The 12,119-nt window shown below is 43.2% G+C and overlaps 1 protein-coding gene across 1 annotated transcript in view; it reads right to left on the reverse strand.

Moving 5' to 3' along the window:
- The window catches only part of COP1 (COP1 E3 ubiquitin ligase), a 189,457-nt gene that overhangs the window by 84,783 nt on the left and 92,555 nt on the right, over window positions 1-12,119 (reverse strand). Inside the window, exons 13-14 of the mRNA XM_077278443.1 lie at window positions 7,572-7,680; window positions 5,647-5,728 (exon numbers count right to left, since the gene is read on the reverse strand). Coding sequence (XP_077134558.1) covers window positions 5,647-5,728; window positions 7,572-7,680 — 191 coding nt within the window. The remainder of the gene's footprint in view (window positions 1-5,646; window positions 5,729-7,571; window positions 7,681-12,119) is intronic.

The raw sequence follows: 12,119 nt of genomic DNA on the forward strand, positions 1-12,119 counted from the left end.
CAGAAATGTTTTTTCTAAATTTTGTGCAGTTATATTGGTTTACCTGGTGAAAATAAACAAGTGAGATGGGAATATATTTAGCTTTTATTAAGTTGCCTAATAATTCTGCACAGTAATAGTTACCTGCACAAACAGATATCCTCCTAAGATAGCCAAATCTAAAAAAAACCCACTCCAACTTCCAAAAATATTAAGCTTTGATATTTATGAGTCTTTTGGGTTGATTGAGAACATAGCTGTTGATCGATAATAAAAATAATCCTCTAAAATACAACTTGCCTAATAATTCTGCACACAGTGTATAGACGCCTCTCCATTAGTAATCCGTGGGTTTGAAGTCACCTGACAATACAAAGGTGACATCAACCCCACAAATATGAACCCCACTTGCCACCGCTACAGTGTAAATGGGAAGAGCCGGGCAAAGCACCAGAATTGGAGCATCTAATTAATGTGCCTTTTCTGGGCGGCTGCTATTTTTAGGCTGGGGGCGGGGCTTTATCAATGGCCCCTTACCAGCCTGAGAATACCAGCCCCCAGCTGTGAGCTTTAGCAAGGCTGGCTGTCAAAAATGGGGGAGGTGGGCCCCAAGCTGTTTTTTAAAATTATTTAAATAATTAAAAAAACAGAGTGGGGACCCCTCTATTCTTGATAACCAGCCTTGCTAAAGCTGACAGCCGAGGGTTGCAGCCCCCAGCTGAGAGTTTTGCCTGGTTGGTTAAAGAAAATGGGGGGGACCCAAGCCGGGGTATTCATTCATTCATTTAGTTATATGGCAGGCGGCGGGTGAGAAATACCCCGATCATCCGCTCCTGCTGTCACTGTTATTAGCGGCAGCAGGTGTCAGATGACGGAATTGATAGTCCAAAAAGCCCCCACCTGCTGTCATCGTTCTGACTTTAATATAACTCCTCATTCTCTTCTGCTCGCGCCAATCGCTGGCAGAGCAGGGGAGAATGAGGAGAGCCGTGTTCAGCACCTGCTGCCGAGGAACAGCGCTTACTGTAGCACTTCTTCCCCGGTGCCAATGCGTGTCACACGGATGACATCAGTGTGTGTTCTCCGTGTGAGGGACGTTTTGCAGCCCGTGCTGACGGTAAAAAACGGACATGTCAGCGTGTTTTGCCCACGCACAGGGTCTGTGGAAATGCACTGACATGTGCACAGGCCCATTTATTTGAATGCGTCTACGTGTGTCAGTGTCTTTGGTACGTGTTAAAACTGTCACCACATGTACCGGAGACATGGATGTGTAAAAAAGGCCTAACTAAGGCTACTTTCACACTAGCGTTAACTGCATTACGTCTCAAAACGTCTTTTTTCAGAAAAAACGCATCCAGCAAAAGTTTTTGCTGGATGCGTTTTTTCCCCATAGACTTGTATTGGCGACGTATTGCGACGGATTGGCATACGTCGTGTCCGTTTTACGACGGATGCGTCGAAATTTGGCCACACGTCATCGGCAAAAAACGTTGCTTGTAACGTTTTTTGTCTCCGCCTAAAAAACGTGTCGCGACGCATCCTGTGGCATACGTCGTTGGCTACAATGGAAGCCTATGAGCGACGGATGCGTCGGGACACGTCGTACGACGCAATGCAGCGCTGCAATACGTTTTTTTGCACTGAGCATGCTCAGAAGCTGGATTTTGTTGCCAATTGGCCAGACACCCCCAAATCTATATAAACCTGGCCTGGGCCTTCAACCCCACATATGCCAGCAAGACCCAGAGAGAAGACTGCCAGCCACAAGACCCCAGCCAGCCACGTATTTAAGTGCCACGTATATAAGTGCCACGTATATAAGTGCCACGTATTTCAGTGCCACGTACTATAAATACTATAACTACGTGGTTATACGTGGCACTGATATACGTGGCACTGATATACGTGGCACTTATATACGTGGCACTGATATACGTGGCACTTATATACGTGGCACTTATATACGTGGCACTTATATACGTGGCACTTATATACGTGGCACTTATATACGTGGCACTTATATACGTGGCACTTATATACGTGGCACTTATATACGTGGCACTTATATACGTGGCACTTATATACGTGGCACTTATATACGTGGCACTTATATACGTGGCACTTATATACGTGGCACTTATATACGTGGCACTTATATACGTGGCACTTATATACGTGGCACTTATATACGTGGCACTTATATACGTGGCACTTATATACGTGGCACTTATATACGTGGCACTTATATACGTGGCACTGATATACGTGGCACTGATATACGTGGCACTGATATACGTGGCACTGATATACGTGGCACTGATATACGTGGCACTGATATACGTGGCACTGATATACGTGGCACTGATATACGTGGCACTGATATACGTGGCACTGATATACGTGGCACTGATATACGTGGCACTGATATACGTGGCACTGAAATACGTGGCACTGAAATACGTGGCACTGAAATACGTGGCACTGAAATACGTGGCACTGAAATACGTGGCACTGAAATACGTGGCACTATGACTGTCAGAAAATGTTCATTAAACGGTTAGGGGTGAGGTTAGGGGTAGGGTTAGGGTTTGGATCCCTTTATCATCATCCGTAGTTCATTAATCGGATGTATCCAGAGTCGCCTCCGTCTCCGTTGCTGCAGAAGCATCCTCCGTTTTTCCGCTGCCGCCTCCTTCTCCCGCACTATGATATCCAGGCGATTCGTCTCAAAGATAATGTCGGTAACCAAACTAGCAATGCTCACAAGAACACCTTCCATCGCTGCCACAAAACTAAAACCCTCAAAGATGGGCTGTAAAAACAGTAACTATATAGTTTTCCATATTTTCCAGTAGCCAATCAAATTTGGGAGCCTCCCTTTTAAAAACGGATCAGTCGTAAAAACGGATGCAACGGATGGTAAAAACGTATGCAACGTATGCAACGCATCCAGTATTTTCGACGGAAACGTTTAACGGATTTGCGACGGATCCGTCGAAATGCTGTATGCGTTGCATACGTTTTTCACTTTTTTGACGCATCCGTTTTTTCGGCAAAAAAACGGATTTGCGACGTAATGCAGTTAACGCTAGTGTGAAAGTAGCCTAAGGGACCTTTTAAATGCTTAGAATGCCTTTGCAGGCGTTTTTTGTTAATTCTTCTAATTTTCTGAGAAAATTACTTTTGGGTTTTCATTGGCAGTAAGCCATAATCATCAGCATAAATAAACACTTGAAATTGATCACTCTGTTTGTAATGACTGAGTTTCACTTTTTGTATTGAAGAATTGAAATAAATTTACTTTTGATGATATTCTAATTTTGTGAGAAGCACCTGCATGCATGTGTGTGTGTGTGTGTGTGTGTGCGCGCGCGTGTGTGTATGTATGTGTATGTATGTATATATGTATGTACATATACATACACACATATATATATATATATATATATATATATATATATATATATATATATATATATATATATATATATATATATATATATATATATATATATATATATATATATACACACACACACACACATACATACACACAAGTATCTCAACATACATAAAATTGTGCAATTCCCCAAATATGATCCTCATAAGTGAACCTTCACTCTAACTCTTCGTAACCCCCAGGGGGTCAGCCTTCATTTGTGGCTATCTGCATCATTAACTGCAGGCTTGTTAAACTTTACCACAGGACGCTTCCTCCATTGACGATGAAGCCAACAGCCCGCTGGTCCATCAGTATGGGAAATAAAGATTTTCTAAGTACTGCCCCATTAATACACGCCAAGCTGCAGATTAAATAGACCATCCATTAAATAAAAAAACAAACAAAAATCCCACTTATCTGCCTCTACGATGGCATGCAGCAAATGACCCTATTGATGGAATTGGCATTTCTGTATCGAATGCAGCATGAAAAGTTATCCCGTTTATCACAGTCATATTATGCAGAAATGCTAATGTATGCAGTCCTTTACATTTCCCCTCATCTTAGCACATAGTAATGGGGTGTGATGAAACATTGTGCTAAAATTTAGGATTTTCCTGTTTTTCTTTTAAAAGTGGGCAACGTTTTATTAAGAGGAGGGACCTCAGCTGATTTGCTGAATGCCTAGAATTTTATGCCAAAAATTGGAGTAAATTAGGAGCAAATATGCATTCGCGCAACACGTGTAAGTTTTACTTTCTGGTACAAAAAATGGTAAAGGTGCCCCGAATGTACCAGGAAGTGTCGGCTTGTTATTAAGATTTTACTCCAGCGCCCTGTGGTATAAAACAGCTGGAAGGCCAGTTTTGTAGATTTTCCAGCTGTACAGATTATTAATATAAATCCTAAAATTAGAGAAGCCAAATCAATTTATACCCAAATTATCAAGTAGCCTAGAATGACGGCTGTATATAAAATCTAATGGATAAAAAGAGAATTACGGAGCCCATCCAGTTGTGGGCGACATCCTCATGTGTGCTGTACCTTTCAGATTAAAAGGAATATGTAATCACAAAACCTACTGCTCAAAACAGGGATTTTTTACATTATTTTTTACATTGTAATATAGATAGTGATATGAAAAACAAACTGGCCACTAGGCTTAGGGTGAAGGAATCGTAAACTGTTGGACACATGAACATTAGAAGTGATCTTGTATTGTGAATGATCCTGTGGATAGGGAGGAGGTGAGCTGTGACATCACCTATTGAGGATGGTGAATCCGGAGTTATCTACTGTGTATAGAGGTGTTATCAGTCATTGTACAGGAGGAGGAGGTGAGCTGTGACATCACCTATTGAGGATGGTGAATCCGGAGTTATCTACTGTGTATAGAGGTGTTATCAGTCATTGTACAGGAGGAGGAGGTGAGCTGTGACATCACCTATTGAGGATGGTGAATCCTGTATTATCTACTGTATACAGAGGTGTCATCAGTCATTGTACAGGAGGAGGAGGTGAGCTGTGATATCACCTATTGTGAATGGTGGATCCTGTATTATCTACTGTATACAGAGGTGTTATCAGTCATTGTACAGGAGGAGGAGGAGGAGGTGAGCTGTGATATCACCTATTGTGAATGGTGGATCCTGTGTTATCTACTGTATATAGAGGTGTTATCAGTCATTGTACAGGAGGAGGAGGTGAGCTGTGACATCACCTATTGAGGATGGTGAATCCGGAGTTATCTACTGTGTATAGAGGTGTTATCAGTCATTGTACAGGAGGAGGAGGAGGAGGAGGTGAGCTGTGATATCACCTATTGTGAATGGTGGATTCTGTGTTATAGAGGTGTTATCAGTTATTGTACAGGACGACGAGGTGAGCTGTGACATTGCATATTGTGGATGGTGGTTCCAGAGTTATATACTGTATATGGAGAGTTTAGTCATTGTAATCATGATTGTGATAATAGGATTGCTGCAATATCTGTACAGAGAAAAAAAGCGGAAGGCCTAGTGGTCAATATAAAAATTGAAAAATTTTAGATTTTATTTTTTTCAATAATGATATGGAAAATTAAAAAAAAAAAAAAAAAAGTTTAAAAGCATCCATTTAACATAAAACCTGACACAGAACTTTGACAACCATGTAATATTTTGAACCATGTATAGTGAGGCACGGGCTATGTTCTTTGACCACTAGCAAAAGCAGTGACTAACCTTTGGCATCATCGGATCCAGACGCTAGAAGTTTGGGGTCCATGAGGTTGAAATCCACACTCCAACATCTCTTTTCATGTTCCTATTTTTTTTTTTTTTCAAGATGAGACAGAAGCAAAGTTTTAAAAGACGCAGAACAATGAGCAAAACTCAAAAGTTTCCATGAGGGAAGATACTGGGAGACGGTAATGCATATACTGTGAATAGTTTCAAGAGGCTTTCATAACAAACCAGTGAAGATGGAGAAGGCCAAAGCCATGCTGAAGCTCTGCAGATACATGTATGGAAATATTCTGTAGACACAGAAAAGCTTATAAACCTGATATAAGTCTGAAATTTAGCAAGCCCGTACTCAATTTGTAAATGCACCTGGCCCCCTGTGATCGCCTTCTGCGTATATCAGTACAAGACACAAAGTCCACCATACATGAACCCAGACTTGGACTGGCGCAAAGGAGAACAACAGTGGAATCCTCCGGTAGGCCGCCCCTAGGAAGGTGTGCGAACAAGTAGTGCTATTACACTTGATTAATAATTGGCAGAAAATGGTATAACCTCATCATTCATTAAACAAGCTAGTCAAGTTCATATTACATAGAAGCAACAGTAAACCTGTATAATAGGGTCAGGTTAGTTTAGCACGTAGCTGAACAGTGGCCCCAAGAATCAATGTTACCGGTGGGCCTTTGCCTACCCAGTCCGGCACTGGGACCCATCTGCATGGTGTCTGGCAAGCAGACGCCAACTGGGTCCTGGATTCTTAGGAGGCTGAGCCGCTACGTGTATTATTATGGACGGTCACAGTTTAGGATTTGTTTTCGCCCGATATATTACAATACAGTTGTACGAGGAAAAAATCTAACACGCGGCAGAAGGACGGACGTCCATCACATGGAACAGTCATTTATTAGGGAATGAGACGGAGGAGCAGAAATCAACATTCGGCAATTACGTCTTTTCGCTTGCAGAGATTTTGTAATTTCCTGCTGACATCGGCGAGTGCAGCTACGTTGGTTGTCGCTTTTCATATTATTTTCTTATGAAAAAAAGATGGCACAAGTAACACTTGGTTATTGATCACTTGTCCCTGAGACATCAATTTAAAAAAAAAAAGAAAAAGTGACAACCAATATGGCCGCACCTCCTGCTGTTGCTTTTACAAATGCAGAGAGAGGGGAGTTATTGATCTCTCTTAAAGGGCACCTGTCACGTCATTTTTTGCTATTAAACTCCCTCCAATGTCTTGTTAGTGATCCACATTGCATCACTAACATGTTTATCTCAAGCAAAACATCCCAGTATTTATCACAAAAACACTTTTTATACTTTGATGATTGACGCCCCCCCCATCCACGACCATCACATTATAATTCCCCCCCTTTACTGCTCCCTATGTCGCACGCCAATCACAGTGCACATTTCACATCTTAAAGGGTCAAGGAGAATTGAAAGCTGCTCTGTGATTGGTTGCTGTAAGAAATCTAGCTAGTTTCTCTCCCATATCACCACCTCGCCTCTGCTAGACCTGCTTATATAACACTGGCTGCATTTCCAGTCTCTGTAAGGTCCGTCCGTCTATTTTGTAGAATTAAATCCCATTAGAGGGAAGTTCTGCCGGCGCAGAGTTCTTTACCACCGGCGGTTCTGACTTTGCATTTCTTTTATATTAGGATACGAAGAACGGAAAGAAAAAAAAATAATAAAGAGCGCAAATACTCAGGTTATCACAAAATAAAAAAACAAACAGCACAGCATGCATTTTAGCACAGATAGGTTTTCTCCCCCGGGGTCTAAATAACAGAATACAGAGGCAGCGGATGGGTTGTGTCGTGACAATTTCCTAGTGTAAGCGGAGCAGACGCTGCCACCACTACAGAGGAAAGCCGCCATAGACATCTGTCGGCAGCCGGCATATTAAACGTTACCTGGTAGACTTTGGATCTTTGCCCTGTAAAGCCATCCCAGAGAATCACCGTCCCCTCGTAATCACTGCTGGCCAGTAGGTTTTTGTGATAACTGCTCCAGCTTATACAGCTGCAAAAGATAAAAAATATATTAAGGCAAAAGAATGAGGGAAAGGCAAGGATTGAGCCGGCGCGGCAGTGTCGTGTCTGCTGGGTGCCTGCGGACTCCACTCCTGACTCATTCAGCACACCGTGGGCCCTTTCAGTATGGGACCGAGCCAGACGCCAGAGCTGTAAGCAATTTCTGAGCTGGAGAGTATCATGGAGGTTTCATTTATCGGAAAATAATTGGTTTCTTAAGAGGATAATGGGGGAGGAGGGGGTCTACCACTGTGCCTACTGGCTTGTGTCTGCTTGTAAGCCGGGATCCATCATCAGACAACAACGCGTTTCAGCCTTTGGCATGAACAATATTAATAAGAAAAATCTTAATACGGATTATTATATCAGCCAAATCACACACACACCACTTGATTACAGGACGAGATACAGATCTAGGCAATGCAAATTATTTCTACATCTAGGGAAGACAAAAAGGCGCCACTAATAGGAAATTAAAAGACAATCTGCCAGAATAACATTTCTGGGAACCCCACTGATCCAGAGAAAAGGACTCCAAAATGTCCTGTGTGGACGGAGTTGTGGTGCATGAATAACCAATGCCCTATTCAATTGTATGGAGAAGCTGTTTATAGAAGTGGATGGAGTGGCCGTTCACATGTGCTCACCACTGCTCCATTCAATTGTATGTAGAAGCCGTTTATAGAAGTGGATGGAGTGGCCGCCACATGTGCTCACCACTGCTCCATTCAATTGTATGTAGAAGCTGTTTATCGAAGTGGATGGAGTGGCCGCCACATGTGCTCACCACTGCTCCATTCAACTGTATGTAGAAGCTGTTTATAGAAGTGGATGGAGTGGCCGTCACATGTGCTCACCACTGCTCCATTCAATTGTATGTAGAAGCCGTTTATAGAAGTGGATGGAGTGGCCGCCACATGTGCTCACCACTGCTCTATTCAATTGTATGTAGAAGCTGTTTATAGAAGTGGATGGAGTGGCCGCCACATGTGCTCACCACTGCTCCATTCAACTGTATGTAGAAGCTGTTTATAGAAGTGGATGGAGTGGCCGTCACATGTGCTCACCACTGCTCCATTCAATTGTATGTAGAAGCCGTTTATAGAAGTGGATGGAGTGGCCGCCACATGTGCTCACCACTGCTCCATTCAATTGTATGTAGAAGCTGTTTATTGAAGTGGATGGAGTGGCCGCCACATGTGCTCACCACTGCTCCATTCAATTGTATGTAGAAGCCGTTTATAGAAGTGGATGGAGTGGCCGCCACATGTGCTCACCACTGCTCCATTCAATTGTATGTAGAAGCTGTTTATAGAAGTGGATGGAGTGGCCGTCACATGTGCTCACCACTGCTCCATTCAATTGTATGTAGAAGCTGTTTATTGAAGTGGATGGAGTGGCCGTCACATGTGCTCACCACTGCTCCATTCAATTGTATGTAGAAGCTGTTTATTGAAGTGGATGGAGTGGCCGTCACATGTGCTCACCACTGCTCCATTCTTTTGTATGGAGAAGCTGTTTATAGAAACGAATGGAGTGGTGGTGACACGTACTCACCACTGCTCCATTCAATTGTATGGAGAAGCTGTTTGTAGAAGTCACACGTGCTCACCACAGTTCCATTTGCATGCGAAACTTTGGAACCATTAGAGTTGAGGGGAAAAAAAACACAAAAGATTATCAGGACCCTAGTGTAGCAGCCATGTCTGATGTATGATGTTGTAATGAGTGATTCATTAATTAAATTTAAGAGGGGACTGGATACCTTTCTGGAAAAGTATAATGTTACAGGGTATATACACTAGATTCCTTGATAAGGCGTTGATCCAGGTAACTAGTCTGATTGCCGTATGTGGAGTCGGGAAGGAATTTTTTTCCCCATGGTGGAGTTACTCTTTGCCACATGGTTTTTTTTTGCCTTCCTCTGGATCAACATGTTAGGGCATGTTAGGTTAGGCTATGGGTTGAACTAGATGGACTTACAGTCTTCCTTCAACCTTAATAACTATGTAACTATGTAACTATGTCAGTAGTCTATGGTCTCCAAACAAGAGCATTGCGCATCTCCTCCTCCTGGTCGGCATCACCAACACCTCTTTTGATTAGTGGGCCGGTTGCAATGTCATCATTGAAGCATGACGCACGCCATTGTGCTGGGCCTACAAAGCAGAAGTTCTGGGAATACTGGCAGGAACGAGGGCTCTGGTGCAGCGGCCTTGGATTACCAATGTGGCTTCTGGACCAGGGTCCTGTGAACCGTTTTGATCACATCTAGGGATCACCATCCGAATCAATGGAGACCCCAGAATTCAGACCATCGATCATCCACTGAGAAATGATCGCCTGAATTTACAGACCCAAAGCCGGCTCATCTGTGTACAATCAGGCACTAAAGAACATAATTATCAATAAGAAGAATTATCAACTAATGCATTCAATTCCAGGAGTAACAGAGGAACAGCAACATTTTTAACCAAGGAAAACCTAGAAAAGCCGCGGAATGCACGCTAGTGTTACCTGATGAGCTTGGGCCATCTCACCTATAATTTTATTACAGGATCCCAACAAAAGTCAACGACAGAACCCACTCACATAATCAGAGGTGAAGCAGCGTTTCCTTTATTCTAACAGCTATAAACATGAAGGAGGTTTATATCAAGTGGAGATGTCAAATGTTGGTTTAAAGGATATGCCGCTCACATCTGATGCCATGGTGGGTTCTGACACCAACCTTCCTCCTGGGATCCAACAACATTTAGAAAAGACAGAACTGTTATTTTTTTTTCCCAAAAACCTTATAAGTCTGCAAAACTGAAAGTAAACCTGGATACTAGAAAAAGTCTGGATTACATACGGCTCAATCTATAACTGAAATCAAGACAGGCTGGTTTCCCATGCTGCGTGATATGTAGGACTAGGCTCTAATCTTGCAGCGCGTCATGTGTGCTTTCATACGGCGAGTCCTCAATGTTACTGCCAATGTAGCAATCAGCGCTCAAGAATTTTTTTTTTAATGTTGATTAACTGGATGCAATCCATAGAAAAAATGCCAGTGACGTTTCGGCCTTGCTCTTAGACCTTCATCAGACATTTGGTTTGCAATAGAAGATAATGCAAGGAGAGATCAGAGAAAACTGCTGTACAGCGGTAAATACCAATACTTGGAAGCAAAGACTCCTCCTAAATAGGAGCATTGCCCTCTATACATAGAAGGGGGCTGGCTTAGAAATGGAAGATAGCTGTAAGCCTGCACCTTCACTCACGTGAAGAGTTGGGTAGCTGATGTGTTGAGCACAGGACCAGAAATGATATATCTAGTACCCAAAAGGCAGCAGATGGGGGACTATATTACTATGTTACACAATTTACCATGTAGGGTTCATTTAGCAACATTTTGTATTTGCTGCAAACCCCACTGAATTGCGTTCACAGGTTTATAAAGAGGTAAAAAAAAGTGCTTGCAAAAAAAATTAAAACTTATCCCGGATTAAAAATCTTCATTCTAAAGAGAGGGATTTTTAATTTTATAGGGTAGAGTTCATTGCCCAGGTGACCAGACACCTTATAATTAGTGTTGAGCGATACCGTCCGATACTTGAAAGTATCGGTATCGGAAAGTATCGGCCGATACCGGCAAAGTATCGGATCCAATCCGATACCGATACCCGATACCAATACAAGTCAATGGGACTCAAGTATCGGACGGTATTCCTGATGGTTCCCAGGGTCTGAAGGAGAGGAAACTCTCCTTCAGACCCTGGGATCCATATAAATGTGTAAAATAAAGAATTAAAATAAAAAATATTGCTATACTCACCTGTCCGACGCAGCCTGGACCTCAGCGAGGGAACCGGCAGCGTTGTTTGTTTAAAATTCGCGCTTTTACTTGGTTACGTGAAGTCCCGGCTTGTGATTGGTCAGGGCGGCCATGTTGCCGGGACGCGGACCAATCACAGCAAGCCGTGACGAAATTACGTCACGGCTTGCTGTGATTGGTCCGCGTCCCGGCAACATGGCCGCCATTAACCAATCACAAGCCGTGACGTCACGGGAGGCTGGACACGCGCGCTTTTTAAAATACGCGCATGTCCAGCCTTCCGTGACGTCACGGCTTGTGATTGGTTAATGGCGGCCATGTTGCCGGGACGCGGACCAATCATAAGCCGGGACGTCACTGGAGGCTGGACACGCGCGCTTTTTAAAATACGCGCATGTCCAGCCTCCCGTGACGTCACGGCTTGTGATTGGTTAATGGCGGCCATGTTGCCGGGACGCGGACCAATCACAGCAAGCCGTGACGTAATTTCGTCACGGCTTGCTGTGATTGGTCCGCGTCCCGGCAACATGGCCGCCCTGACCAATCACAAACCGGGACTTCACGTAACCAAGTAAAAGCGCGAAATTTAAACAAACAACGCTGCCGGTTCC

This window comes from Ranitomeya variabilis, chromosome 8 (genome assembly GCF_051348905.1).
Source record: "Ranitomeya variabilis isolate aRanVar5 chromosome 8, aRanVar5.hap1, whole genome shotgun sequence".
Lineage (NCBI taxonomy): Eukaryota > Metazoa > Chordata > Amphibia > Anura > Dendrobatidae > Ranitomeya > Ranitomeya variabilis.